At 57.8% G+C, this 26,194-nt stretch overlaps 14 protein-coding genes and 1 non-coding gene across 15 annotated transcripts; 7 read left to right on the top strand and 8 right to left on the bottom strand.

Moving 5' to 3' along the window:
- Positions 1-330: 330 nt before the first annotated feature.
- On the bottom strand, positions 331-1,637 carry TRAVEDRAFT_55577 (uncharacterized protein; the record flags this gene model as incomplete). The annotated part of the gene is made up of 5 exons (XM_008034203.1): positions 331-441; positions 493-598; positions 654-1,081; positions 1,138-1,260; positions 1,316-1,637. 5 exons carry the CDS (start codon positions 1,635-1,637, stop codon positions 338-340), a joined length of 1,083 nt encoding a protein of 360 aa, XP_008032394.1. The 3' UTR covers positions 331-337.
- A 298-nt stretch (positions 1,638-1,935) lies between these two features.
- TRAVEDRAFT_33477 (alpha/beta-hydrolase) lies at positions 1,936-3,312 on the top strand (the record flags this gene model as incomplete). The annotated part of the gene is made up of 9 exons (XM_008033803.1): positions 1,936-1,953; positions 2,016-2,103; positions 2,165-2,232; positions 2,309-2,402; positions 2,464-2,681; positions 2,739-2,759; positions 2,835-2,867; positions 2,934-3,092; positions 3,151-3,312. The coding sequence occupies 9 exons, from the start codon at positions 1,936-1,938 to the stop codon at positions 3,310-3,312; spliced, it is 861 nt and encodes a 286-aa protein (XP_008031994.1).
- Positions 3,313-3,433: 121 nt separating this feature from the next.
- TRAVEDRAFT_111550 (uncharacterized protein) lies at positions 3,434-4,337 on the bottom strand (the record flags this gene model as incomplete). Its single annotated transcript, XM_008034871.1, has 3 exons — positions 3,434-3,962; positions 4,014-4,176; positions 4,226-4,337. The coding sequence occupies 3 exons, from the start codon at positions 4,335-4,337 to the stop codon at positions 3,434-3,436; spliced, it is 804 nt and encodes a 267-aa protein (XP_008033062.1).
- Positions 4,338-4,647: 310 nt separating this feature from the next.
- On the top strand, positions 4,648-6,227 carry TRAVEDRAFT_42128 (dienelactone hydrolase; the record flags this gene model as incomplete). Its single annotated transcript, XM_008033994.1, has 11 exons — positions 4,648-4,765; positions 5,015-5,074; positions 5,139-5,164; positions 5,219-5,248; positions 5,300-5,360; positions 5,421-5,449; positions 5,524-5,532; positions 5,616-5,756; positions 5,826-5,843; positions 5,904-5,975; positions 6,051-6,227. 11 exons carry the CDS (start codon positions 4,648-4,650, stop codon positions 6,225-6,227), a joined length of 741 nt encoding a protein of 246 aa, XP_008032185.1.
- Positions 6,228-6,849: 622 nt separating this feature from the next.
- Positions 6,850-8,606, bottom strand: TRAVEDRAFT_110730 (translation elongation factor; the record flags this gene model as incomplete). Its single annotated transcript, XM_008034870.1, has 8 exons — positions 6,850-6,887; positions 6,947-7,359; positions 7,410-7,727; positions 7,780-7,916; positions 7,969-8,181; positions 8,236-8,330; positions 8,386-8,520; positions 8,573-8,606. The coding sequence occupies 8 exons, from the start codon at positions 8,604-8,606 to the stop codon at positions 6,850-6,852; spliced, it is 1,383 nt and encodes a 460-aa protein (XP_008033061.1).
- A 556-nt stretch (positions 8,607-9,162) lies between these two features.
- On the bottom strand, positions 9,163-11,794 carry TRAVEDRAFT_139839 (kinase-like protein). The gene is made up of 4 exons (XM_008034869.1): positions 10,644-11,794; positions 10,156-10,591; positions 9,990-10,107; positions 9,163-9,932 (listed from the first exon to the last, which is right to left on the bottom strand). The coding sequence occupies exons 1-4, from the start codon at positions 11,724-11,726 to the stop codon at positions 9,569-9,571; spliced, it is 2,001 nt and encodes a 666-aa protein (XP_008033060.1). The 5' UTR covers positions 11,727-11,794; the 3' UTR covers positions 9,163-9,568.
- A 164-nt stretch (positions 11,795-11,958) lies between these two features.
- Positions 11,959-12,906, top strand: TRAVEDRAFT_139836 (60S ribosomal protein L32). The gene is made up of 6 exons (XM_008034868.1): positions 11,959-11,992; positions 12,186-12,235; positions 12,289-12,397; positions 12,448-12,471; positions 12,527-12,672; positions 12,726-12,906. The coding sequence occupies exons 2-6, from the start codon at positions 12,192-12,194 to the stop codon at positions 12,784-12,786; spliced, it is 384 nt and encodes a 127-aa protein (XP_008033059.1). The 5' UTR covers positions 11,959-11,992; positions 12,186-12,191; the 3' UTR covers positions 12,787-12,906.
- A 313-nt stretch (positions 12,907-13,219) lies between these two features.
- Positions 13,220-15,738, top strand: TRAVEDRAFT_159290 (UPF0103-domain-containing protein). Its single transcript, XM_008034867.1, has 11 exons — positions 13,220-13,378; positions 13,429-13,466; positions 13,516-13,621; positions 13,680-13,748; positions 13,800-13,912; positions 13,963-14,074; positions 14,129-14,263; positions 14,323-14,933; positions 14,987-15,450; positions 15,509-15,574; positions 15,641-15,738. The coding sequence occupies exons 1-8, from the start codon at positions 13,368-13,370 to the stop codon at positions 14,714-14,716; spliced, it is 978 nt and encodes a 325-aa protein (XP_008033058.1). The 5' UTR covers positions 13,220-13,367; the 3' UTR covers positions 14,717-14,933; positions 14,987-15,450; positions 15,509-15,574; positions 15,641-15,738.
- Positions 15,739-16,388: 650 nt separating this feature from the next.
- Positions 16,389-18,145, bottom strand: TRAVEDRAFT_25803 (uncharacterized protein). The gene is made up of 5 exons (XM_008033674.1): positions 18,020-18,145; positions 17,719-17,916; positions 17,520-17,634; positions 17,051-17,468; positions 16,389-16,996 (listed from the first exon to the last, which is right to left on the bottom strand). The coding sequence occupies exons 1-5, from the start codon at positions 18,057-18,059 to the stop codon at positions 16,748-16,750; spliced, it is 1,020 nt and encodes a 339-aa protein (XP_008031865.1). The 5' UTR covers positions 18,060-18,145; the 3' UTR covers positions 16,389-16,747.
- Positions 18,146-18,292: 147 nt separating this feature from the next.
- Positions 18,293-18,583, bottom strand: TRAVEDRAFT_110639 (uncharacterized protein; the record flags this gene model as incomplete). Its single annotated transcript, XM_008034866.1, has 1 exon — positions 18,293-18,583. The coding sequence occupies one exon, from the start codon at positions 18,581-18,583 to the stop codon at positions 18,293-18,295; it is 291 nt and encodes a 96-aa protein (XP_008033057.1).
- Positions 18,584-19,747: 1,164 nt separating this feature from the next.
- On the top strand, positions 19,748-20,613 carry TRAVEDRAFT_25802 (uncharacterized protein; the record flags this gene model as incomplete). Its single annotated transcript, XM_008033673.1, has 1 exon — positions 19,748-20,613. A coding segment is annotated over exon 1 (464 nt), but the record flags the coding sequence as incomplete, so codon positions are not given.
- A 1,063-nt stretch (positions 20,614-21,676) lies between these two features.
- Positions 21,677-23,765, top strand: TRAVEDRAFT_33468 (uncharacterized protein; the record flags this gene model as incomplete). The annotated part of the gene is made up of 5 exons (XM_008033802.1): positions 21,677-22,135; positions 22,186-22,562; positions 22,616-22,707; positions 22,772-23,459; positions 23,513-23,765. 5 exons carry the CDS (start codon positions 21,677-21,679, stop codon positions 23,763-23,765), a joined length of 1,869 nt encoding a protein of 622 aa, XP_008031993.1.
- A 284-nt stretch (positions 23,766-24,049) lies between these two features.
- TRAVEDRAFT_112421 (Sm-like ribonucleoprotein) lies at positions 24,050-24,679 on the bottom strand (the record flags this gene model as incomplete). The annotated part of the gene is made up of 4 exons (XM_008034865.1): positions 24,050-24,220; positions 24,277-24,392; positions 24,464-24,532; positions 24,625-24,679. The coding sequence occupies 4 exons, from the start codon at positions 24,677-24,679 to the stop codon at positions 24,050-24,052; spliced, it is 411 nt and encodes a 136-aa protein (XP_008033056.1).
- A 174-nt stretch (positions 24,680-24,853) lies between these two features.
- On the top strand, positions 24,854-24,965 carry TRAVEDRAFT_t10. The gene has a single exon. It is a non-coding gene; the product is annotated as a tRNA-Ser (tRNA).
- A 615-nt stretch (positions 24,966-25,580) lies between these two features.
- On the bottom strand, positions 25,581-26,153 carry TRAVEDRAFT_139828 (NADH2 dehydrogenase; the record flags this gene model as incomplete). Its single annotated transcript, XM_008034864.1, has 2 exons — positions 25,581-25,780; positions 25,831-26,153. 2 exons carry the CDS (start codon positions 26,151-26,153, stop codon positions 25,699-25,701), a joined length of 405 nt encoding a protein of 134 aa, XP_008033055.1. The 3' UTR covers positions 25,581-25,698.
- Between the last annotated feature and the right edge of the window lie 41 nt (positions 26,154-26,194).

The following is a 26,194-nucleotide window of genomic DNA, read 5'->3' as shown; positions in this document are numbered from 1 at the left end:
TGTACGATCAGTGAGTTTTTAGGTTTTTGAGGGGCTGTCGCAAGACATAGACTACATTCGTTCATCTCGTTATTCGGGTTCCTTCTCTCCAGCTCATGTTAAATCGTACGTGTAAAAGCTGTGTATCAGACTCTCAAGAAGAGAATGTACTTGTACCTCATCAGCTATATAATCCGAAATATAATGCGTTCAGAAGTACTGGCAATCCGCAAACATTCTTCTCGGCACACATGTGCACGTCAAAAATCATTGACTACACGAGTACGATATGTCGATTCTCCTTCTGCTACACGCTGACTACCTCCGCGAGACTCTACTAGTAGGTGGGTGGAAATAACTAGATGTCCAAGTCCTCATCCGGATCGTCGTCGTCGAGATCGTCTGCAGAATCTGGGTCGTACAAGATGGCTGCAGGAGCATGTGTCTGCCCTACAGGTTTCCCTGATGATTTGACATTAGCGACATTCGGTCATGCGATGATTTGGAGCGTACCTTCGTGTGCATAGGGAAGCGGCACCTGTGCACGCGATCGTTGTTGTTCCGGCGTGAGGTTGAGGTTGAACGACAAGTTCTGCGTCGGATCCGGACCGTTCTGGGTCTGCAAGCCGAACACTTAGCCAAGACACATCGAAAAAAGAGACTGCATAACGTACCTCAAACACAGGCCTCTTCGCCCACAAGCTCTTCAAGCTCTCCAGCTCCCGCAGCTCGCACGCGCCCCCAACAGCAGGCGACCAGCCCTCGAGCACGCGCTCGACGCCCCGCCGCCGCCCCGCCCCGTCCGCCCCACCCCGCACGAGCACTTCGACCGCGCACTCCTGCAGCCCGCTGCCCTCGCCCCCGGGCCCGAACACGAGGCGCTCGGACTCGTACGGGCGCTCGGAGATCGGGATGAAGACGCCCCAGAATTTTTCGGGAGGGGAGAGCGGAGGAGGGGGGGTAAGGTAGGCGGAAGCGAGGTGTGTGAGGAGCGCGGGCGGGTGGGCGATGAGGTGGGTGAGGGATGGGGAGAAGCGGGTTTGCGTGAGGATGGGGATTAGGGGGGAGGGGGAGAGGAGGTGGAGGATGAGGCGGGAGGTGCCTGTGAGAGGGGGGATGTGAGTTTGTTTTGAGCGATGATGGTGAGTGAACACTCACCGCCGCGGGCGCGTATGATGGCGAGCAGCTCGGAGAGGAGACGGGTCGTCTCTGACACTGACTCCAAGTCGGAGAGCAATGTGTCGACAGAATCGATGCTGACATTCAGAGGACCCTCCGGAGCTAGCAACATATAATCAGAAGCTGGACTATATGCATAATGCGCAGGAGTGCTCACTGGATTGGACGGCCTCGAGGACGGTCTTCCTCAACGAAGAGCACTGAGCTCCTTCGTCGTCCATGTCAATATCGTAGCCTGGCACACATGATGTCGTGTCCACGATTCGCACATTGGATGGCGGTGCGCTCGAGGACTGTAGGAAACTAGAGGGCGGGTACAGGAAGCAGAACAGGACAGTTGTTTCACGCGTCCGTTCGCTCGCCTGTTTTACAACTGCGCGTGCAATCGGGAGACATGTCTGAGCAGACGAAGACTGAAGCAAGAGGAGGTGCTGGTTGCGCGCGGGCTGCGCGATGGCGGAGGAGAGGAGAGACGGCATTTTTGGAGGACTCACTCCCAGCGCGAGTGGATGTGCAGATCTTACCGTGATCTCCGAGAAAGTCGGGGTGCTTGCCGACCCCCGCGTTCCGGCTCGCCGCGGCCGGTGCGTCTTGCGTCTTCCCATGAGGTGGACTGCACGGGAGCCCGTGTTCGCAATAATTGCCTGCTTTCGATGATATCGCGCACACGCCCTCTCAATTGTGCTATTCCGAGAATGTCTAGCAAGCGAGCCTCTGATTGAACAGTGCTTTCACTTCCCCTTCGTTCCCTGCCCCCTGTGCCCACTTTTGCAGATCATGGCCAACATAGTCAACGTATGTACACTGGTCTTCCTGGTCATATAATTTGGCACTGAATGCACGCGCCACCCGTATAGTTTCCTGTGTCTGTGGATCACTCTATGGAGGCGCTCCCTGCGACCTCCCGCATTCGCCAGATCTATCCCGAGGACCTGTTCCCGAATGGCAGCCTGGATTACTGGAGTTTGTACAGATATGCAACGCTGACACCTGCCATCGTCATTAGGAAACTATGCTCAACTTCCCTATGGCCGCGTTCGGTACTGGCTCCTAGGCCCCGAGGACGGCACCAAGGTGAGTTCTGCCAACCGAACCATCTTACCCTCCGCGGCTCAGAGCGTCGCATAAACGCCCCAACTTGACCGCAAAGGTCGTGCTCATCCACGGGATCTCCACACCTGGAGTGACTTGGAAAGAGATCGCACCCTACCTCGCGGAGCACGGCTTCCGCGTCCTCGTATATGGTACGCATCGTCACTGCGACCTCTCAACGCGCACTCACCGCAAGCTATCACTCATGCTTAGATCTGTACGGAAAGGGCTACTCTGAAGCCCCGAAGACGGCCTTCGATGCGACGCTGTTCGTCGTCCAGCTTGCCCTCTTGCTGCAGTACATTCGCTGGGACGCCGCCCACATCGTCGGCTTCTCCATGGGCGGCGGCGTCGCCGCCTCATTTGCAGCGTCCGTGCCGCATCTCGTCGCAGGCAAGGTCGTGTTCATAGCTGCTGCCGGCTTGCTCACGGTAAGTCCCGCTGTCGCTCTATGTATGTTCCATCTCGATCTCATAGTTTTTGGGCAGCGTCTTAGTGCGCCGAATCCTGTACGTCGATGCCGCCGCCAGCGTTCTCTGGGACTCGTCCTGAACAACATCCTGAACAATATGTATGATACATAGAGCGCACGAGTTCCGATTCCGGAGCATTTAGAGGTGAGCACTGAGCACCCGACGACATGTGGTACTGGAAGATCCAGCAGCCCTGACACCCGATGGCAGCTCCGCGATCTGCAGAGCAGCGCGCTCCCCGGGTACAAGCGCAGCCTCCAATCGTGCGTCGACGTCGGGCCTATCCGCGGGCTGGAGGCTGCATACGATGCTGTCTCCAAGGTCGCAGCCGGCCCCGCGCAGGAGCCGCTGCAAGTACTCGTCATCCATGTAAGTCTGGCAACCTCGCCCGAATCGACATGCAATGTAACATGGCGCATATATGCAGGGCACCGACGACGCCATCGTGCCTTACGAAGAGGCGAACAAGATCAAGGGACGGGTGCCGCAGGCCGAGATCGTGCCTATAGAGGGCGCGACGCATAGTTTGGTGCTGCAGGAGGGCCATTGGCAGATCGTGGCGGAGAACCTGGCCCGGTTCTTGAAGTAGGACGACTGCGCGACAATAACAGGCAAGATGTATGCGCGACATATCGTATGGCAGATGATTATAAGCACAACAAGCTTCGTGAACTACAAGTATAGCATGCGTATAACGCAGAAAAGCACACCTATTGCTTCTCCTGCAACGAGTCCCATCGACTCCTGTCCAGTATCCGGACGCTTTGCTGCCACCTCAATGTCCCAACCCGCTCCGCCTTCTTCTCAAGCTCGAACCCGTGCTTCCGCAGCGTCTCGCCCACGTATTGGCGGAGCGACGACTCGGTAGCGCGCACCCCCTGGAGTGTCGCGTCTGCCGCGAACGCGTGATTCAGCGCGTGCTCGAGCAGGTCGTCCTGGATGCCCGCAGCGCGGTACGCCTCCTGCACATAGAAGTGGCGGATGGTCACGACCTTGGACGTGCCCTTGGCCATCTTCACCTGCCCTGATCGGTCCTTCTTGATCGTTCCGGCGGCGACCTGCTCATCTGCATCCGCATCGAGGGATGCGTCGATGGCGATCATACCGACGAAGCGGTCGCCGTACTCCAGGACCCAGAACCCAGAGGAGGGCGAGCGGGAGTAGTAGGCGGGGATGTCGACCAGGTCAGGTCGGCGTAAGACGTGAGCCGAACGTTCGTCGAAGCCCCAACGATTCAGCCTACAGAAAGGGGTTAGAGGGGAGCGCAAATCACGAAAAGACGATGCTCACCAATCGATTGCGAACATGAAGACGATAGAGAGGGTGCCGAAGGCGGGGATAGGAGTGAGGTAGCCCAACACACCCTGCTCCGGCTGTGGCCACCATTTCATATACTGCACGAACACACAGGACAGCCCAACCCACAGCGCGAGCACCAGGGGGTTCGCGTACACTGCATAGGCACGTCAGATATTGTAAACAAAGGAGAGCACACGACCTACGTTTCCTGTTCGCAACCGCAATGGGCTCCATCTCGGCTTTTCCGACCGCGAAGAGGACGAGCTTCCGGTCGGCGACCTCGACGGGGCGTATTCTCGCTGCTGGTTCAACCATGTTGGGCGTCGTCGTGGTCGGTGCGATGGGGCGAGCTGGGCCCTCGAGAGATGCAAGGCGGTATATATACGCGACCAGGAACGAGCATGACAGGATGAAAACCGAAAGAGACAGTGCAGCCGCCAAGAGTGGACGCACGTTCGTGCCGCGACTCCGACTTGCGCGGGCCGCCCACTACAAATTCTGACGGGCAGGCATGTGACCGTCGCGTCGCGGCTATATAACGCGTCGTGCGCGCCTACCGCAGATCCCTAGTCTGATTAGGACTGCCATCTGCCCCGAGTATCCAGTAGCACCGCCCGTAGACACCATGCTCGTCACCAAGACCCACTACGACATCCCCACCAAGCTCGACGCCAATGGCCGTCCCATTAGAATCTTCGTCATCTCCCCCGTCGTCCGCAACTACCCGAACGCCAAGTTCCCTGGTACGCACATCGAGGGCGTTGTCGTGTGCATATACTCTAATCATGTTATCTGCACAGGCGTTGTGTGCTTCAGGTAACGCAAACACACAAGACCGACGCACCTCGCATCTTGACGCCTCCCAGCGAAATTTACCAAGTGACCGGGCCCGTTGAACGCTTCGCGGGACAGATCGCCAGCCAGGGATACGTAGTCGGCGAGTACCCAGCCGTCAGAACATTTTGGGACTCACTGACACGGGCGCGATGTAGCCTGCCCGTCTATCTACCATGAATTCGAGGGGCCTGAGGCTCTGCCCTACGACGACGATGGTATGCCCGCCGTGGATGGGATCTACGCGAGAGCGCCCTGTATGCTCATCTCCCTATCTCTTAGGCACTGACCGCGGCAACAAGTACAAGGTGAGCAGCCTCCATTACCGCCCTAGCGCATATTCTGACCGTTGGTTGCACCAGATCGAGAAGGAGGTCGCCGCCTACGACGAAGTAAGCACCCCGCACAAACGGGGAGGTCCCCTCTGAGCTCCCGCCCCCCAGGACGCGACGCTCGCCATCGATCTGCTCGTCTCCCTGAAAAACTGCAACGGACGAATTGCCTGTAAGCGCCCCACCCGCACTACAAATTCGCCCCCGGGCCAGGCACTGACCAGGCCCACAGCGACCGGGATGTGTCTCGGCGGCCACCTGGTATGGTCACCCCCCCTCCCGGCCTGCGCGGCACTCACGCTCTTTGTTTACCCCGCCCCCGCCGCCTCCCACAGGCATTCAGGGTGCGTCTTCGCTTACGTCTCCGCGCGGCCCGCAGCCCCCCGACTCACATGCTTTGCGTACTTCTCTCTTCTCGGGCTCGCAGGCGGCCTTCGACCCGCGCGTGCTCGCGTCCTTCTGCTTCTTCGCGACGGACATCCACAGCGCGACGCTCGGGAAGGGCAAGACGGACAACTCGCTCGCGCGTGTGCGTGCCGGCGAGCTCACGAACAACGGCGAGGTCGTGGTACGTCCTCCCCTCCTCATTGTGTGGCCTTGTTGATACGATCTTGATTATTGGTATTTGTATTTGTAGATGATCTTCGGCAAGCAGGTGCGCCACGGTTCACGGGTGTGCTTTCCGCAGTCGCGTGCTCATACTTTCCCCCGACAGGACACGCATGTGCCCCGCGAGGGCAGAGACCTCATCCGCAAGACCCTCGAGGACGCCAACGTCACGGCCACGGTGCGCTCTCTCCGACCGCTGCTCCGAGTCACCCCGTACCCCTTGACTGACGCGTCCGTGGTCCATCTCATGTAGTTCATCGAAGTGCAGGCCCAGCACGCCTTCGTCCGCGACGAGCAGTCCAAGGGCCGCTGGGACGCCGCTCTGACGCGTTCGATCTTCGGCTTCATGATGGAGGTGTTCGAGCGCACGGTGGGCAGGGACCTGGGCGAGCGCGTCGACGACGGGGGCAAGATCGAGCACGTCTGCTGAGCGTGGGCGTATGTAGACTGTAACAATACAACTAGACACTGGTCACCATCGCCGGTGAATCTTCGTGTACTTCAAATGTCACTTGTATCCTTGTGTACGAGACTGAAGACGATGGACAACCGTGATATCAGTTTACTAGGAGCATGCGAGGCTGGGGACGCGCTGAGGTTGATGTAGTGGCCAATGCAAACCAACCCAGCTGTGATTCTCATCTAACGCGCAAGACTCGGAGAGCGAGTGCAAGTCGTCAGTACTGTCGTGCGGAGATGCTTATGCACGGTGGATGGCTCCGCCGTTGCGAATAGCGTAATTGTATGCCAGCCTATCGACTTGTTTTGAGACGTCACTAGTCACTCGCAATCCAATTCAAGAACACGCATGTGCTGATGTGAACAACGCTACAATGGTTTCGAACTTCTCATTCTCGACGCACAACAACGCAAGGACATTACTGAACATGAGCCGCCGGTACAGCATGGCCGACGGCGTGCTTCGTTATCGTGAATACAACAATGATGGAGATGGTAGGAACACAGTTGCGAGGCTAGAGATACCATGCGAGATGAAGGAACGGAAAGCGAGGAGGAAGGACCGAGGGAAAGAGACACCACGTCTAAGTCGTTTACTTCTTCTTGGTCGCCTTCTCCGCCGACTTCGTGACTGGAGGAAGACGATGTCAGAACGAGTCACGACGATGGTATGATATGTCAAAAACTCACCCTTGCCACCCGACTTGTCGGTCTTGTCGACCGACTTGATGATGCCGACGGCAACCGTCTGCCGCATGTCACGGACGGCGAAACGACCGAGAGGGGGGTACTCGTTGTACGACTCCACGCACATGGGCTTGCTGGGCACAAGCTTGGCAATGCAGGCATCACCAGACTTGACGAACTTGGGCGCAGCCTCGATCGACTTGCCGGTACGACGGTCGATCTTCTCGATGAGCTCAGCGAACTTGCAGGCAATGTGGGCGGTGTGGCAATCGAGGACGGGAGCGTAGCCGGCACCGATCTGACCAGGGTGGTTGAGGATGATGACCTGGGCGTTGAAGGACGCGGCCTCCTTGGCGGGGTCGTTCTTGGAGTCGGAAGCGACGTTGCCACGGCGGATATCCTTGACGGACACGTTCCTATGAATAGATGAGCATGTGTTACACGAAGAATATCGAAGGCGACGTACTTGACGTTGAAGCCGACGTTGTCACCGGGGTTGCCGGACTCGAGCTGCTCGTGGTGCATCTCGACGGACTTGACTTCAGTGGTCACGTTCGAGGGCGCGAAGGTGACGACCATGCCGGCCTTGATGACACCAGTCTCGACACGACCGACGGGCACCGTGCCAATACCACCAATCTTGTAGACATCCTGGAGGGGGAGACGGAGGGGCTTGTCGGAGGGACGGACGGGGGGCTCGATGGCGTCGATGGCGTCGAGGAGCGTCTTGCCCTTGACAACACCGGCCTTGGTCTCCTTGGTCCAGCCCTTGTACCAGGGCATGCTGAGCGAGCGTCAGCACGATATACCTAAAGAATCCGAGAGCATATACGCACTTGGCAGACTCCTCCAGCATGTTGTCGCCGTGCCATCCGGAGATGGGGACGAACGCGACCGCCTTCGGGTTGTAGCCAACCTTCTTGATGAAGGTCGACGTCTCCTTGATGATCTCGTTGAAACGGTCCTCGGACCACTATATGCGTAGTTAGTATGGCGCGTGATACTGATAGCGCGCGATAACGAACCTTCGTGGTGTCCATCTTGTTGACGGCGACGATGAGCTGCCTGACACCGAGGGTGAAGGCAAGGAGAGCGTGCTCGCGGGTCTGGCCATCCTTGGAGATACCAGCCTCGAACTCACCGGTACCAGCGGCGATGATGAGAATAGCGCAGTCAGCCTGCGAGGTACCGGTGATCATGTTCTTGATGAAGTCACGGTGACCGGGGGCGTCGATGACCTGCAAATGCGAGGTTAGAACCTGAGAGAGCGGGCGTAGCATATAAAAACTTACAGTGACCATGTACTTGGGGGTCTCGAACTTCCAGAGGGCGATGTCGATGGTGATACCACGCTCACGCTCGGCTTTCAGCTTGTCGAGCACCCAGGCTATGAAGGATCTGTCAGATGGATGCGATGCCACGGGCGTCTAGATGTCACTCACCATACTTAAACGAGCCCTTGCCGAGCTCAGCAGCCTCCTTTTCGAACTTCTCGATGGTACGCTTGTCGATGCCACCGCACTTGTAGATCAAGTGACCGGTGGTGGTCGACTTGCCGGAATCGACGTGACCGATGACTGCGGATGGTCAGACCCCGCGACGGATCGCGCATGGATGGTGAGTGCTCACCGACGACGTTAACGTGGGTCTTCTCCTTTCCCATTTTTGATGAAGATCTACGACGGGGGTCAGTAGCGGCTCGCGATCAAGTGAGGCTCAGGTCGCGGTTAGGGCATCGAGCCGGGTAGATAGCGGATGCGCGCGTAACGATGTCGATCTCACAAGCGCGCTCGCTTCCCCGCATGCTCGGCGACCGTCCAATGCGACCGCAACAATGAGATGGTACTCACGCAAAAGAAAGTGTAAGAAAGTGGGGAGAGGGCGAGGAGGGAGGTGAGGGTAAGAAGAAACTCGAGGTGGAAGAGATTCTAAGGTTTATGTACCCTCGCGCGGGCTCGAAAATTTTAGATGATCGATAGAGATCCTACTGATTACAACCCTACACCCTTACCCCGGCCGGCTCCGCCGTCACACCGGAGTCACCTCCGGCCTTCAGCCGGACCCCCATTGGCTAGAAAGACCGGCGCTTGTTGACTTTCGGGCAAAAGCTGTATCTAGATCTAGATACGTCTAGCAATTCAATTCCAACCTTCAAGGTCCTCCCGGTCACGATCACCTTGAGTACTTGAGTAGTGACCTCATCAAGCAGACGCGAGGCAAAAGTACATGTCGGATTTCTATTACACAAGGTTGGTGGTAAACTACTCGGATACATCGTACGGACGACAAGAATGCGGTGGCGAGAACATATTTATGCGATCGGAGACAGAGACGATGCGATGGTGTTGATAACATTGTGCGCGTACGAAGTGGTCATGAGCGAGCTGTAGATGAGTATCGCGTCTCGGAAGTTCCGAACGATGGATGGATGGTGGAGAGATAGCGCCAAAGACGTGTAAGACTCGTCTAGAGGAACGCCTGCAGGACGCGAAGCCATCAGATAACATATTGTACACCTGCAAGGTAAACCGAATCAGCCTGGTGTCTCTCTAGGCGACTTCTGATCGTCTAGGCGTAGACATTGCACGCACATTCCGTGCGGGCCACTAGGGTTCATGCACTTGATCATGAGTCCATACCCCATCCTCCGTTACCGCTCAAAAACCGGCTTTGGAGGATTGTTTGGAAGGATGGTCGTGCGTTCACGTCGACCCGAAGGCACGCCTTCACGAGCGCCGCGGCGTCGCCCAGCGCTCCACCTCCGTCTGCCTCTTCTCCTTCCCTCTCCTTACCGTCGGAGCAGCGCTCGTCTAGCGCGATAGACGCACTGGCAAGAGGAGACCCGAGACCATCCTGGGCTTCCGCAGCCGTCGTGAATGGGCATTCCCCGACCAGCATCACGTATGCAACGACGCCGAACGCCCAGACGTCTTGCTCCTTCCCAAAGTATCGCTCGCCGCGAAGAATCTCTGGACCAGCGTAATCGAGGCTATATCGTCCCACCGATGAGAAGGTCGGCCAGAGATATTGCGGGCTATCCACTCACGTGCCACTGAATGTGTCCCACCCGCCCTTCTTCACGAGGCCTGAACTTCCGAAGTCGATAAGAACGCACTTGCCGTCAGGTCCGAGGACCACGTTCTCGTCCTTGATATCGCGGTGAACTGGGGCACTTCTCAGCGTCGAGCAATCCTCTTCTACAATTGACTCACCAATCCCCTTCGAATGCAAAAACGCGACAGCGTCTGCAATCTGTCCGAGATAGCTTCGGATCAGGTCTGTGGGAAGGCCGTGGGGATAGCCCTCGACCAGGTCGAAGAGGTCCGTCGGCGGAGAGGGCTCGTCGGGTTTGGGTTCCGCCGTTGTTGAGGGGAGAACGAGGTAGTAGTAGTGGTTGTCCTCGAAGAAGTCGAGTAGAGGGCAAATGTTGGGGTGGCCGCTTACCACTTTCCCTTCCACCCAGTCATTGTGTACCTCCGGCTTGTGTCGGAGCGGATCCCATGGACGAGGCGGCGGGAGAACGTAGTGCGTCGTGGAAATGGCGGACATGACATAGATTTCTATCGGGATAGTGCCAAACTTTGGGTGCCTCTTCCAGCAATCCGCGAGGATGCGCGACTTGATGATTTGCTTGATTATTAGCGGCGGCTGTTCGCGGCGTCAGCGGGAAGCACGAGAATGACATCGTGATAGAGCGTACCCCCATGGTTCCGTCTTCCATCATCTCTCTTGCCCGTTTCACGAGACCGTACGCGCCACGCCCAATCTCTCGTTCGACGACGAACTCGGATATGCTTCGTTCTCCAAGTGCGTGGGTCTTCTCGTCCGGCGTGGGAGGCCCCGCGCTGCTCGCGACACTCAGGTAACTGGCAGCGCTATTCGTTCGGACTAATCTTTGAGGGCCCGAGGGAAGCGGGGACGGAGGTTCAATCGGGGCTATGGAAACACGCCCGGCTATGAGGGAGACCCGCTGTTGCGAAGATCGGCGGCGCATGCGAGGGAACTGGGAAGAGCGTGGCGACGACGGCCTGCTAGACAAGGGACTTCGAGCCGATGAGGTACCCGTTACCAGCGGAGATGTCGGCCTAGGAGAAGCGGGACGCGAGGAGAAAGGGCGAGGAGACGATGGTCGTGATTGAACAGGAGAACGCGTCAGGGGACCCGCGATGAAGCTGCCTGAACGCGAAGGCAAGAGGGGGGAAAGAGGTGTCGGGGGAGTGATAGAGAGCATTCCGATGCCATTGGTGTTGGCTGCAGATCGTGGCACTGCGGAAGTGCTCAACCATGCCGGACGAGTCGCACGTAGTGTAGCTGTTCGGTCGTTGGTTGTGTTGACAGCCGCCTTAGGAGAGTCGTCGTCCCTTTCATGATCGCTGCAGCTGTCTTCGGCCTGGCTGTTCCACTGGAATCCTCGGCCTATCGAGGTGACCCCCCAACTGTTCCCCACGCTGGCGGCGCGGTAAAGTCGAGGGCTAGATGGTGGCGCCGTCCAATCGTCATCGTCAAAGGAGAGATCGACGGAGGGCGCAGCAAGCATAACGTCTTTCGGCGGTCGAAGGGCTTTTGCGCGGAAGGAGGCCTTGGAGGTGGCGGGAGCAGACGAGGGAGGTGCTGAGCGTGAACGAGAAGGACGGAGTGGCTGCTGGTGGGACCGCGGCTGCTTGCACGTGGGTGATAGTTTCGCGCCGCGCCGCGGCAGCCGGCTAGTGGCAGTCCACAAATACTCGTCTTCCGAGCTAGAGTCGTATTCGGTATCCATCCTGGTGGGAGTAGGAGGATACATCGACGTCGTCTGCTCAATTGGAGTCCCCAATCGAATGGACCTCGTCGACGGTCGTACCAGGTGGTCACCCTTCTTAAATTGCACGGCGTGCGAGTCCGACAGCCCTGATAAGCCCTTGGCGCCCGAGATCACGATCCGGCAAAATTCCCATTTTAGCATCCCCGCACCCACGTGGCACAGGCGCCCGTCACCGCGCAGGGCAAGTCGGTTTTGTGCAGCAGCTCCCGTACGCCCCCCGCCAACGCCCCCCTCAAGCCTCACGAAGTGTAAGTACGCCCTGCTAAACCTCTGATTCGACAGCCCAGCGTTCTGGGACTCCTCTGGTGCGACTTTTGAGCGTGGAACATGCTCGGAAGACGGTGGATGCAAAATCTACCTACCGGATGACCCCCTGGACTTGGGCTGCCAATCTGGACGATCCCTGCTCTTTGCTCCTTTCTCATCTACTCTCGTCTACAGTCCACCATGGTCAAGGTTCCCATCGTCAAGAAGCGCACCAAGCCCTTCAAGTGAGATCTTCCGCGCTACTACGCTGCAGGAGCGTTATTCATCCCCCATACAGGCGCCACCAGTCTGACCGCTACCATGGCGTCAAGGAGGCATGGAGGAAACCCAAGGGTATTGACAACCGTGTTCGGCGCCGCTTCAAGGGCCAGCTGCCCATGCCCAAGGTTCGTACCTTCCGTCGTATCCGCAATACCCCACACTGACCCTCATTCAGATCGGCTACGGCAGCAACAAGAAGGTTAGCGATAATCAGGTATCAAGTTAGGCGTAGTTCTAACACTCAAACCCTACAGACCCGTCATCTTCTTCCCAACGGCCTGAAGAAGCTCCTTGTCAGCAACGTGCGGGAAGTCGACCTTCTCTTGATGCACAACAAAAGTTTCGCGGCGGAGGTTGCACACAACGTCAGCAGCCGCAACCGGACACTCATCCTGGAGAGGTACGTGCCGTCGCCCGCGTTTCCGTCGATCTAAATACGAATTTCGGTTGCAGGGCCAAGGTCCTCGGCGTGAAGGTCACCAACGCTGCGGCTCGTCTGCGGTCAGAGGAGTAAAAGGTCGTCGCTGGTATCGCTGTTGTCTCATTTGCTGTCCTTTCCTCCCATGTATCCATTTGACTATGCCAGAGATAATCGACATGCGACCATGTTTCAGGCCCATAAGTTATACATCTTTGAGTATGCGCGAAACGGAGCTTGTAAGGCCTCGCGCAGCTGGGTTACTCTTCGTGCGATTTGATAGATTCAGGCCCCTCTGATGATGTAGGTCTTCTGGCCGCCGTACTTGTCCAGACTTGTCCTCATCGACGGCGACATACTAAGACGTGCGCAAGGGCATAAACCTATATCTACGAGCAAGTACTTGCAAGCTCTCTGATTGCTTGCGGCCTACCTCGGTCTGCCTGCAGGTAAACACGTGTTTATCGCCCCAATCTGGGACATGTCGAGCTTCAGCTTGTCGATCGCGGGGACCTCCCACACGATTTCTGCCTTCGACACCCATCGAATACATTCAGCTTCTCGGATTCTCGAGTACTGGAGCCAGCGACTCAGTTGTGCCTCTAGGTCCGCTACGCCTCTTGCTTTCTGATTTCGGCGCACGCGGTTCCTCTAGCTACTATACCGCACTTGTCGTGATGGCTTCCAGGTAGGTACCGTAGCTAGAAACCGTCCACATGCTCACTTCTCGATCCATAGAAACGCAACCCACGCCGATTCGTGGTACTCCGGAGATGGTATGTGGAATTCAGCCGAGGTCTTCATCGCCACCTGAAGGAAATGTAGCGAGTCAGCTGGATCGCGAGCTATCAGGCTGGCTCGAAGGCGTTAGTCCCTCCGCGGAAGATGAATTCAGTCCACCGGTCTCTGGGACGAAGGCTGTTATTGCGCCGTGAGTTGGCGTTTTCGCTGAGTATTCCCACTCTCATTAATTACCCGACGGGACCCAGTCATGCAGGGTATGCTTACTCTGGGCGCACTGCCGCATGGGCGTATAAGAGCATCGATACCACTGGAATGTGCGCATCTCATCAATGATCATCGTAACGTTCGGCCTTGACTTTCCACAGTAAACGCGTCTTCGTCCTCGGCCCTTCGCACCATGTTTACGTCGATGGGTGCGCCCTCACGCGATGCACGCAGTACGAGACCCCATTAGGCGTGCTTCCAATAGACGTAGAAAGTGAGTATAATCACCTTCACCAGTAGCATGGTTTCTGACCACCATTACAGCAACCCGGGAACTGAAGAACACTGGGCAATTTACCGAGATGGATCAGCAAACCGACGAGGACGAACACAGTATCGAGATGCATCTCCCTTACGTCCGGAAAGTCTTCGAGGGGTGGGTTCGCTACCTCATCGCCAGCACCTCTTTCCCCTCACGCTAGATGTACAGGAAAGACATCTCCATCGTCCCCGTCCTTGTAGGGGCCATCAACTACGGCAAGGAGGTTACGTACGGGAAACTGCTGGCACCCTACCTCGCTAGGGAGGACACGTTCTTTGTCGTCTCCAGTGACTTTTGCCACTGGTGGGTTTCCGAGATGCCTCAGCGACCCACTTAACGCTGTTCCGCTGACATACCACCAGGGGCCTTCGGTTCCAGTATACGTTCTACTACCCAAAGCCACCCCCGAGCTCTGTCTCTCCAGTCCGGCTGTCTCGCGCGGACTCACACACCTCGGTGAAAGAGAACCCCATTCACGAGTCTATATCCGCTTTGGACCATGAAGCAATGGAGATCCTCACCATGCCGCCCTGCACGGCCGCCCAGGCGCACCACGACTTCGCGGACTATCTCGCACGGACGAAGAACACGATCTGCGGGCGCCATCCGATCGGTGTCCTGCTTGGGGCGCTCACCGTCCTGGAGAAGGAAGGAAAGGTGCCGAAGCTCAAGTGGGTGCGGTACGAGCAGAGCAGCGCGTGCGTGGCGATCAAGGACTCCAGCGTCAGCTACGCTAGCGCCTTCGTGAAGTTCTGAGCATACCGTGGCCGGTAGACGATCAATCACGATGTATCAAGAAGCTTGTATTCCGATGTATAGTACAACTGAGGCAGGAATCCTCTATGGAGCAATATCACCCAACAGTCTACGTTTCTAGAAGCGTGCCGAGAGTTTAGCTGAGCAGATCCGCTTGAAGCCCAACTGGCTCGTCCTTCTCGTGCTCAGTTCCGGGCTGTCCGGAATCGTTGATGACCTGGTTGGGATGTCAGTCGACGAAATGCAGCTCATAGAAAGCCGGGCACAGACCTTTCCGTCGCGTATGATGGCGTTCTCGAAGCCCCATTCCCTCTGGACTCCCTCTTTCAGATGAGAACCATCCGCCAATCGCTTCACGTCCCAGCCGCCCAGGACCTCCGTCTCCCCAGGCTTCCGCGCCAGCTCCGTAACGGTGCAGCAGCCCACTTTCAGCGGCATCTCGCGGTCCGCGAGGAGCTCCCTGGTGAGCGCGATGACCGTCGCGGCGTGGCTGACCAGCAGCACTCGCTTGTGCTGCCCGCCGAACTTGCGTTCGATGTGCGGGACGAGGGCGCGCATGAGCCCGCTCGCGCGGTCGTGCACCGCGTCGAGATCTTCGCCTTTCCTGGACACGTAGTAGATGGACTGCCACCAGTCGTCGATTTCGGGGAAGTATCCACGGAGCTCGGTGGCGGAGGAGGGCCGGGGATGAAGGCCGGTGTCGGGCGCAACGGGAGAGTACCACTCCGCTAGCCCTGTATGCAGTACCTTCAGCGTGTGCGTACGGCTGGAGCCACCACCGTGGCTACCGACCGTGTTCCACATAGAGAGGCAGCTGCAGCTTCTGCGCGCTGGGCACTGCAGTTTGCAAGCAGCGATCTGTAGGCAGCGAGCGATACAGCTTCAGCATATAAAGTGCAATGCGAGGTTCTGTGGGCCACTCACAATACGGTGATGACAGGATGATGGTCGGACGTTCATGCTCGGGCAAGGACAGAAAGTAGTCCGCCAGCTCCTCGGCCTGAGTCAATCCAAAGGGCGCGAGTGGCGGGTCGCGAGCCAGTCCTGTATGTATACAGGTTATCAAGCGACTACTTCAATTGCGTGAATGGCTCGTAGGGCCGCGGCATGAAACCGTGGACGTACCGGTGACGCTCTCCCTAAGAACAAGGCTTCGGTTAGAATCGACTACACTTCACGAAGCGATCCATCCACCTACCAGTCATCCGTAACCCAGTTCATACGGAATCCTGCCAGAGAGCATAGGATTAGATTGATCGTACTTGAGCTGGAAGGGGCCCACTACCGCAAGAAGTACCAACCGTGCCTGGCAATGTAGATCGTTTCAATCGTCATTGTGGGATTGCAAAGTGTAAGCAATTTCGTGAGTAGTGTCGAGCTCGACGTCAAGGTGGTGGTCGTGGTGCAGTTACAAGTCCTCAAGTCAGCAATCTACGGATATTGGCCACGATGTCGTGGCGTGCATATATACCCACTGACATCGATCCAATGACGTACATACAAAATCCTAGAGCCGACCGGTAACGGTACTTACCCCAAGAGATTGGCGTTTGGGGTCGACTGTTTTACGCAAAAAAGCGCAAACTCGGCCGTGCGACGAGTCTTTCTGTCGTGTTCATACGTTTCCCGGACGATTCAGACACGCGTGAGCGGCAAAATGCTGCGACGAAATGCATCGATGCGTTCTTACACCTCGTATACAACACGACTAAATATGGAAGGCCACAGAACATAAGATACCGTGCATAGTCTTGGTTCATACGTCATGTCAGGAGGGCTGGTAAGTGGATCGGCTACTACTGAACACAGGAGCAGGAGCACAGAGCGCGGAGAGGAGGACGAGAGAGATACGAGGTAGGAGAGATGCAGAACGTGCGCACGCAGACATCAAGACAATGAGGAGCGGATAGAGGGGGAAAGCGATCAGATACTCGGGGCCGGGTGACGCCACGATTTTGTCGGGGCCGCAGGATGATGGAGGAGTCAAAAGATTCAACTGCCGCTGGTTGAACCGTTATATTTGTGGGGCTATTAAGCCAGGGAGGGGAACGCGGTCTCGTCGTCCACGTTGAGAGCGGTAGGAGCGCTGCTGCCGTTCGCCGCCCGTCCGCGTCCAGCACCACGGCCACGGCTACGGGTGCCACGGTCGCCACCACGGTCGCCGCCACGGTCACCGCGGCCACGGCCACCGCCGCGCGAGGGGCGCTCAAAGCGAGCGTCGATCTCGATGTAAACCTTCTCCTCCTTCTTTGCGCGGGGCTTGGGGGCAGAGGCCTTCGTCTACGCACGGTCCTTGAGTAAAGGCACAATGGCGATGATGGTAAAATGGATTACCTTGCCGACGAAGTAAGCATCCTCATCCTCGTCCTTCTTGGTGATGACAACCGCATCCTTAGGCTCAGTGGATTCGACCTTACGGGCCTCGAGCTTGGGGACGATGTCGAGGCTCTGCTTCTGCTTGAGGTACTCGTCGAGGGTGAGGGTGTTGTCCTCCTCCTCGGGCTCACGAGGCTCACGGGGCTCGCGAGGCTCGCGCTGTTCGCGAGGCTTGCGGCCTTCGGGCTTCTCGCCAGCAGGGGCGTCTCCCTCGGTAGCAGCAGCGTCGGGAGCGGCCCAGGCCTCGCCATCGTTGGCGGTGCTGGTCCACTCGTTCTTCTCGGCAGCGGCATCGGTGACGGCGGCAGCCTCGGCGTTGAGCTCGGAAGCAGGCTCATCTCCACCCCAACCTTGGTGGATCTTCTTGTCCGAATCGCTAAATGTGCATGTGAGCGACGAGAGTCTACCTTCGGATGGGTGCACATACGTCTTGCCAGTCGCACTGTGGCGGTCGAACGGGCGACCACCACGGCCACCGCGTCCGCGGTCACCACGGTCACCACGGCCTCGGCCACGACCACGGCCACGACCTTCGCCGTCGGCTACATTGCGCGAGAGAGGGGAAGCGCAAGTCGGGAGGGGACGATGAGATCGTGCCGAAGTGAACGCCTTTTAGGGGGACCTACCGCGCTTCCTGGGCTCGGCGTCCTCAGCGGGTGCGTCGCCGTTCTGAGGAGCAGACTTGCCACCGCGCTGGTAGTACCTGCCACCTCTTGAGGCAGGGCCGCCACGGGACTTCTGGGTTCCGCGGGTGGAAGGAGCAGGCGCAGGCGCTGCGGCCTTCGCGGGGGCACCAGACGGGCTGGCTGGCCGCGAGGCATCCTCTAGAAGCAGAGAAAAAAAGATCAGCTCATGCTTGTTTCTCCGCCTCTGCCAGGAGGAAGAGGCAGAAACCACTAGACTGGCGTTAAACTGTGCGAGACTGACCATCGAGGAGGGCGAACATGTTTCTACTGGCCACCGACATGTTTGACGGGGCCCTCTTTTGTGGTCAGTCGGCGAGGTAGGGTCCCTGAACGGCTAAGGACTGTCGAGTGGATTGACGGCGGGGGCGACGCGGTTTCTGTCAAGTCTTCGTACAGACCTGGGCCCGCACGGGACCCGGGAACCGCTGTCGGGGGTCCCGACCCAAGCCACCGGAAGTCCGCTGTACAGTTCTTCGGGCGACTATATAAAGCCTCCCGACAGCACAGACGAGCCTTAACGCAAAAACACAGGTGAGTTTCGAGCGCGTTTTCTGGCCTCTGCCGATGCTGACGACGTCCTGTAGCCTTCAAAAGCATCTCGACGATGACTCGCTCGCCAGCTTGCTGGACTTGAGTGGGTCGAGGACCTTGAGACCGTCATAATGGGCTGGAGAACGAGAAGACCTTGTGTTGGAACGATGGGACTTGGGTGCGGCGCGCTCGTGCCTCTGGCTGGGACATCTGTCTTAGCAGCCGGCTCTTCGTGGCCGCTGTCTGGGTAGCGTCGCAATGTCTCGCTGTACATCTATATTCTATGCCATGTTTTGTTTTTGCCACAATCCCTGCGCTTTCGGGCGATGTCGTGAGAAGCGATATGTCTGTGAGGTTCTGCGCTGCAATTAGACGTTTGATTACGAACGTGGGTAGGTCTGCGTCGGATCGAAGAGTATAATTGGCGGCCGGACGGAGATGCATGATGGCGTTTATGTGTGAGCTCTGTGACTTTGGTCGTTGTGACCTGGTCGACGGTGAGGCCGGCGGATGGACGCGCAGGGCTGTCCTTGTTCTCTCCCGCTGCCACCCCAATCCTCTTCATTTCTTCCAGCTCGCGGTCGAGGGCGACACCCGTAGCTTGCGGCGTGCTTGACGGATGGCTGGACGACGGCTCACGATCTCTGCTTTGCTCTGCGCGGACGAGCAGCCACCGGACCGCGCACACCCTCCGCCCGCTAGTTCACATTCCCCGCCTTTCATCTCTCCGCCGCCCAGGCCCGATGCTGCTTCCGCCGATCTAAGAGACACTCAAGTAAACAGTCCTGGGTCTGTAGAACCACACCCGGATGCGTTCCGTAGTAGACCGTATCCAGATTATAACCGAGACAGCCACAATATCGTTCCCCTCTCATTGCAACATGCGCATCACGGGAGGCACACACGGTCGCCGTCAGGGGATGAACGCACCGCTCTCGCTAGTCAATGGGCAGGATACGGGGATTATGACGCAGATCGTCCTGAAGCTGTGGCGAGTACCTCCAGGACGCCAGTCTCACCCGTAAGCCGTGAACGCGACTCTGTTTCCTACCACCTCCCACATTCCCTGCCGCAGGCTGCTTCACGACACATCCCCACATCCCGACGAAACTCTGATCCTCACGAGGGCGACTATCATCCTTTCGAAAGCTCTTCATACTTTTCGCGGCCTACGTCGTCCAGGAGTGCGACGTTAGACCCCTTGCTCGCGACTTACACATATCCTCCTCCTCTTCCTCGAACCACGTTCCCACATTCGCCACAACAATCATCGCACCCCTCCTACAACACATCCATTGCGCATCAGACTTCTCACTCTCCTGTTGTAGGTCGGCCGGTGTCGCGTTCTCCGACTAATCTCTACCGACCCATGTCTCAGTCCACACCACCCAACGATCGTCAGCAGTCACCATACTCACAACGGACACCAAATCCCCTCCAGAGTCCTTCGGTGCTATTTGGCTATGGCTCTCCGCCGCTGCGAGGCGATGAGCATTATGCTGCTCATCCTTCCCGTCTTCGCTCGGCGTCTCAAACACAGTCAGGTTCTCCACCTTCTGTAGTTTCCCGCACGTCTTCGGCCACAGCGCTTCCCAACTTGCTCAACGCAGAGCCACCGAGGTCACCGGCAGTCACTTTTGGGTCACATGGAAGCCCCGGTGGACTTGGAGCATTGGAGGCGTTGGTCCAGGCGGCGACGGAGGAAAGGCGTCGGCTGAGTGGTGAGCTTCCAACTCCTATGGAACGGAAAGAATCTGCACGGAGGGCATCCATCAGTCCCGTTCTCAACCGCAATCCGCCCCCGCTTCCTACGGTCTCGCACTCTCCTGTGCTGCAGAAGAGCCCGCCGTTGCCCTCGCCTCGCCTCGACACACGCGTCAGTTCGCTGGCCTTCATCTCCCTAAGCCAGACGCCCTCTCAAGACAGTGAACCCCCGACCAAGAGACGCAGACGGACAGGCAGTTTCAACACTAGCCTCTCCGCCTTGGCAGGTCCTGCACCTGTCCTCCCCGCGGACCATCCCCCGTCTACATCTACGTCTCCCATCGCGCCTGTCTCTCCAGTCGTCAAAGACATAATCCGTCCGTCTTCACCTGCCTATACGTCGCCGTTAGTCCCCGCATCCGCTCTCGCAGCCGCCCCTGAAGTCCGGTCTCCCACACCTCTACCCCACATCCCTCTCCCTCCCTCGCCGCCGCCTGATCTCGATCCAGTAAATTCAATCGCTGTTGCCGCCTCGCCTAGAGCTGAACATCCTCCTACGCCCCCTGCTATCCCTGTCGTCCCTGCTACTCCTGCTGTCCTTGCTGTCCCCGCTCCCCCCTCACCCTACGCTCCTCCTCCACATCCTCTCCCTGCGACCTCCAAACCGACCAGCATATCACAACTGCTCGTGTCTGAACCACCAATCAACTATACGTCCAATGTTGACGATACCAAACGAACCCCGCCACCCCGTGAACCTTCACCGGATCCCATGCCTATATCTCCAATAGCTCCAGCGGTGGAACCGTCGCCGGAACCGCTAGACGAGGGAACTGCGATTGATGTCACGGAGACAGTAACCCAACCAAGTGCAGCTGAGAGCGGCGCTCAGGTAGAGACCTTCCCCTTGCAGCTCGTGGAGGAGGTGCAGCCAGTCGAAGTGGCACCCGTCGAAGCGATATTGGACGAAGTGGTCTCAGCGGACATGGAAGTGATACCAGCGGAGGTGGTGCCAATGGACGCGGCACCGTTGGACGCGGCGCCTGTGGAAGCTATCTCGGTGAAAGCGGTCCCAGTGGAAACGGTCCCAGTGGATGCTGTACCAGTGGAGGCGACGCCAGAGGACATGTCACCAGCGGATGTGGTGCTAGTTGACGCGTCACCAACCGACATCGCGGAGGTGGACGCGGTACCAGCGGAGATAGTGAAGGTGGAGGAAGTGCCAGACTCGTCTCTAGTAGCGCCCGAAACGCTTCAGCCCCCGCTCGGTGATGTTCCAGATTCTGGGCCCCTCCCGACGGCGCGCATCGCGGATGTCCCACCGGAGCAGGATGCGCATGAGTGGCTGTTAGAACACTATGCTATTGATTCTCCTGCGTCTGCGTCGCGGCGAGTCTCTCCTGCGCCGGAAGAACCCCCAGACTCGCCCGCTCCTTCGAATGGCTCACCGCCACCACAGGTGAAGCCTGAAGAGGTGCAGATGGCGCCCGTCTCCCCAGAGCCTGCCATTGACGAGATCGTACGGACATCCAAGGTGGTCAAGGCTCGTTCTAGGACCCCCACCCCCCTTGCACTCCTGGAGGAAGAGCTGGACCGTGCCACGCCAGACGAGCGCATCTTCCCCGAGAAAGCGGCATCTCCTACCTCGGATGCTGACTTGGCGATGGAGCTCGACCTCGCGGCGAGTGCTTCGAGGGAAGTGGCTCGTGACGTCGACGTGTCGATGAGCAACGAGCTGGACGACGAGCTTCTTAGCCTATTGGACGAGGAGCCGCGACATTCGCACTCACACTCGCACTCGCGCACTCATACGCATACGCATTCGCACTCGCATGCGCCGTCTCACCCTCCTAAACCGTCTCATACCTCACCGGGCTCGGCTCGCCTGGACAAACACCTGGAAAAAGTGTTCCCCACTGCGAAAGCTCCCGACAGCCCTGTACCTCCTGCCGTCACTGCTCCCGCACCCTCCGAACTGGTGGTCATGCCGCCACCAATTGCTCCTCCAGGAATGGCGGCTAAGCCGGTGACAGCTACCCAGCCCCAATCTTCTTCCAAGCCTCAGAAAGCAGAGGCCTTGACTGCGTCCGCGAGTTCAAAGAAGAAGGAGCCAACAGCGAAGGTGCGTTATCATGTTTTTAAGCGATAGATCATTGCTCATGCCTTTGTTAGCCCGTGCAGAAAGCTAAGCCGGCAGCGAAGCCCAAGGCCAAAGCTGCTGCTGCGAAACCCAAGGCAAAGGCGGCCGTCAAAGAGGGCACGGCCGGGTCCAGCGGCCGTCTCACGCCTTCTGGTAGCGGCTCGGTAGCCAAGGGCAAGAAGACCGCGGTGACAAACGCAGCCGCTGCGTCCGCTGCGAAACGGTCCGTCTCGGCAGCGGTCGGCCAGTCTCGCTCACGGTCGGCGTCTGTCATGCCTGCTCCCCCGGAGCCTGCCAGCAAGCCTCAGGAAGAGGAGGACGAGGAGGAAGAAGAGGCGGTGGACGACAAGCTCTATTGTATCTGCAAGACGAGTTACGATGAGGACCGGGTCATGATTGCGTGCGACCGGTGAGTTCTTATATGACCGTCTTCGCCTTTTCACCCGCTAACATTCAAACAAGGTGCGACGAATGGTACCACACCCAATGCTTGAAAATGGACGATCTAGAGGTTGACTTGATTGACCAATTCGTCTGTCCTCCTTGTATAAAGGGTACGCGACCCGCGATGTTGCTTGACATTTAACCGAGACTCACCCTTTTGCCCCTCTATGGCAGCTAACCCTCACTTGGTCTTGAAGACGACATACAAGCAGCGATGCTTCGCCGGCTTGAAGCACCCGCGGCCTTCCTCTGCTGCCGCATGCCACAAGCCTGCGCGCGGGGCGTTCTCCAAGTTCTGTTCCGACGACTGTGGGATCAGCTACATGCAACGGCGCATCGAGAACTGGGGCGGCGAGCAGTCAGTTCTGTGGGCGAGCGTCCGGGACGTCAAGCAGCGAGAGGGCGTCGTCGTCAAGGTGCAGCTTGTCAAGGAGGAGCCCAAGCCCACACGGAGACGGAAACCTGAGCCCCATGCCGTAGCGCAGAATCAGCTCCTTGTGGAATCGCACGAAGTGCAGAGGCCGACGAAGTCGCAGCGGGAGCGCGCCATCGCTCGGCTGCAAGGGGAGTTGTTCAAGATTGCGCCGAAGCGGGAGGTTCTGAAGGACGAGCTCGAAGTCATTCTGTGGCGACAGAAGGTGCTCGAGCTCGCAGCGGCGCGAGCAGAACGGGTGCAGGAGTGTGGATGGGACCAGCGTATGTGCCTCGATGACGAGGAGTACGGGGAATACGCTGCGGGCGTGCTAGAGAGCTACGAGGAGGGTCATGCCAATAGGGAGGACGCGATGCAGGTCGACGGTACGGTCGTCGAGGACGGCGCGTGGTGGTGCACAGGCAAGAAGAAGTGCCCACGGCATGTCGGGTATGTTCATGTTTTTGAGCTGCTTGCACTGCCTGCTGATATTCGTGCCCCAGCTGGCAGAAGCTTCGTGCGAACGAACTTGAGTTCGACCAAGAGTTGAAGGAGAAGGCGATGTCGGCTTTGACCACTCAAGAACGCGAGATCCGCAGACAGTTGGAAGACGTCATCAGCCTGGAGTCCCGTCAGCCGAGCATAATGGCGGCCACTTCGCCTCTACTACCCCTCAACGGACACACACAAGGGAATGGTGCGGTGAAGTCGAAGACGAACGGCACGTCGCAGAAGAAGGGCAAGCAAAAGAATTGATGTAGCATACACAACCGGTCCTTCGCCCAGTTTGAATGGCTCATTTACGTACACTACCGCAGCATTTCCTGTGTCATAATACGATGTGTATTGTGTATATGTATTAGATCCCTTAGCTCTGCAACTGCGATACCAGCAATGAACGCGACGACAAGGACATAAATACAACAAATGGGATGACTCTCTGGCGTAATGAATCTGCCTGTGGTTGGAGTACATCCATAGGAATGGTGGGTCGCCGGTAGACGATACCGGGAACCTGGGTGCGCACTCGCGCTGGCTCCTCAGTACCCGTCGCCCTCTCCGCCCTCTTTGCAGAAGCCCTTCTGCTCGTAGAGGATTTGGGACTTCGCCTCTTCTCGTACTTTCTTGTCCGCGATGTCTTGCTTGTGATACGCCTCCAGAACGCTCCATTCTACCTGACGCAGGGGCACTTCGTCTTCTTGGTCAAGGTCCTGTTCAGCAGCAGCTGCTCAGCGTAGGCCGAGTGAAAGGATTCAGCTCGGCTCACGATCTCTCCTAGCAGCACGACGTTCTCGCCTCGTATGAGGAACAGGCCGCGCCACATTTCCGCGAAGACGTCTTGGTGGTATATGCGTTCCACCGTGTCCTCCAGTACGAGGTTAGCTGGGACGGGCGCAGTTCTGTCAGATGTCCGATGTCCTTCCGGAGACGCTCTGAGGTATTTAAACACTCACCGAATTGATCATAGGACCGGAGGACGCCTTGCAGCTTCCGACCGTCTCGTAGGAGCACGAGCATCTTCCCTAACCAAGGCCAAGCGGACGTGGACCGGTGCGGAGAGCGGCAGGGGATATGGGCTCAGGGTGCACCTTGAGCGGACGCGGGGTAGACGTACTATCGACGCAATCCACGAGCGATCCAGAGGTGGTGAATGGGATGAGGGAGTCCATCGCGTTCGTAGGGACACTGTGCAAGCGCACAGGCGGGTTCGACGTGCAGTGCGAGTAGGCGGTTGTTGAACACGATGAGGAGGACGGAGGACAGAAGCGGAGCAGGTGTACAAGCTGCAGCCTGCAGCGCCGCTCAATTGCTGTCTATTATAATGCTTCCACTGTTTTCTGCAAGCTGATATGGCCGAGTCGTTAAGGCGAGTGATTTGAACCGCAGGTCGAGGGTTCGAACCTGGCGAATATCACTTGGAGTTTCTCCGCGTAGGTTCAAATCCTGCTGTCAGCGTTTTTATTGCACTTTACGGCTACCCTATGCCCCTATAAGATATACAAAGGTAGCAGGAAGCATCGTAGGGTATATCCTGCGAGCCAGTGCAATTTTTGCGAGTGTAGCCAGCGTAGATGTGGTTTAGCGCCCGCGCGTGAAGCTAAGCGCCTACCACGCCGGAACACCTATTATAGTGGCCCGGGCGAGCCTGCTAGGGCCTGCTCTCTACTTCTTCTAGATCTGCGGCGCCATGTCCGCATTACAGTGCTTGATAACAACCTTCTGTTGCGGATTGCCTGTCTATATCAAACCTCGGATACAATTGTACATGCTCATCTGCGCAGCGAGCAACATCGTGCCTGACGGCGGCTAGTACACACTGCGCAGAATGTAGACGTGGTGCGGGCAATTTCTAGGTATCCATATAGTGTCTCAGGGAAATGAGTTGCTGTTGTATATCCTCAGGGTACTCTGACAATAATTGGGGACTACAGCCTCCTCCCCGATCGTTCGAAGGCCAGTGGTAGGCGCCCTTGTGTTTCTATCCGGATGTGAGCGTATTGTATGTGGACTCACGAGGGTCAAAGGAACATTAGAGGTCTTAAGGGAGTATACACACGTTGTCAAAATAGCGTTGAACCGGCGGTATGATAGTCGCCGACATATATCCCTGGGTTCACATTTGCGTCTATCGGGACACGCGGGGAGACGTTCAGAATAGAGGGCAGAAGGTGTCTGCTATTAACGCCACTCAAGATGATGTCGTCGCTGTCGCCTCCTTCCCAAAGTACTGCCATTGACCAGGCTGCGGCTGCTCCTCCAGGGGCTCCCACCTATAACATGTGTCAAACGGCGTCATGGTGCAGTTTCCGGGCACACTCACGCCTTCCACTCGAGCATCTTGGCTGCGAGACTAAGCTCATCCTGCGCAATTTCTAGCGACTCCTCGACGTGGCCCTCGTCCAGCTCCTTCTCCAGCGCAGTGATGTCTCCGTTCGCCTTCTCCACGGCCTTCAGCCGGTGCAGCGTGAGCGCCTCCGCGCCCTGGCGGTAGACGGATGATTGGGGGATGGCGGAGAGAGTCTGAAGGGTGGCCTCGTATGTCTTCTTCAGCTCGGGAAGAGGGTCATGATGGACCTTGAGGCCGGTGAGGCCCGTAGTCGGCTTCCGTACCGCGTTGAGGAGAGGGCGCGTGAAGCGGAACATGGCGGACGGTGGTGACGATTGGTAGGCGCCCAACTTTCCCC

Source organism: Trametes versicolor, assembly GCF_000271585.1.
Source record: "Trametes versicolor FP-101664 SS1 unplaced genomic scaffold TRAVEscaffold_1, whole genome shotgun sequence".
Classification (NCBI taxonomy): domain Eukaryota; kingdom Fungi; phylum Basidiomycota; class Agaricomycetes; order Polyporales; family Polyporaceae; genus Trametes; species Trametes versicolor.
This window is presented reverse-complemented; position numbering and strand designations above follow the sequence as displayed.

Excerpts from the sequence above, each read along its gene's own strand:
- TRAVEDRAFT_25803 (XM_008033674.1), bottom strand. The coding sequence starts at position 18,059 with ATGTCGGTGGCCAGTAGAAACATGTTCGCCCTCCTCGATG. Across the intron at positions 17,917-18,019 it reads CATGTTCGCCCTCCTCGATG|AGGATGCCTCGCGGCCAGCC; the intron begins GTCAGTCTCGCA and ends CTCTGCTTCTAG. Across the intron at positions 17,469-17,519 it reads CACAGTGCGACTGGCAAGAC|CGATTCGGACAAGAAGATCC; the intron begins GTATGTGCACCC and ends ATGCACATTTAG.
- TRAVEDRAFT_159290 (XM_008034867.1), top strand. Across the intron at positions 14,075-14,128 it reads GTCCGGAAAGTCTTCGAGGG|GAAAGACATCTCCATCGTCC; the intron begins GTGGGTTCGCTA and ends CTAGATGTACAG. Across the intron at positions 14,264-14,322 it reads TCCAGTGACTTTTGCCACTG|GGGCCTTCGGTTCCAGTATA; the intron begins GTGGGTTTCCGA and ends ACATACCACCAG.
- TRAVEDRAFT_139839 (XM_008034869.1), bottom strand. The coding sequence starts at position 11,726 with ATGTATCCTCCTACTCCCACCAGGATGGATACCGAATACGACTCTAGC. Across the intron at positions 10,592-10,643 it reads TGGAAGACGGAACCATGGGG|CCGCCGCTAATAATCAAGCA; the intron begins GTACGCTCTATC and ends CGCCGCGAACAG. Across the intron at positions 10,108-10,155 it reads TTTGCATTCGAAGGGGATTG|TTCACCGCGATATCAAGGAC; the intron begins GTGAGTCAATTG and ends GAAGTGCCCCAG.
- TRAVEDRAFT_139836 (XM_008034868.1), top strand. The coding sequence starts at position 12,192 with ATGGTCAAGGTTCCCATCGTCAAGAAGCGCACCAAGCCCTTCAA. Across the intron at positions 12,472-12,526 it reads GCTACGGCAGCAACAAGAAG|ACCCGTCATCTTCTTCCCAA; the intron begins GTTAGCGATAAT and ends CAAACCCTACAG. Across the intron at positions 12,673-12,725 it reads CGGACACTCATCCTGGAGAG|GGCCAAGGTCCTCGGCGTGA; the intron begins GTACGTGCCGTC and ends TTTCGGTTGCAG.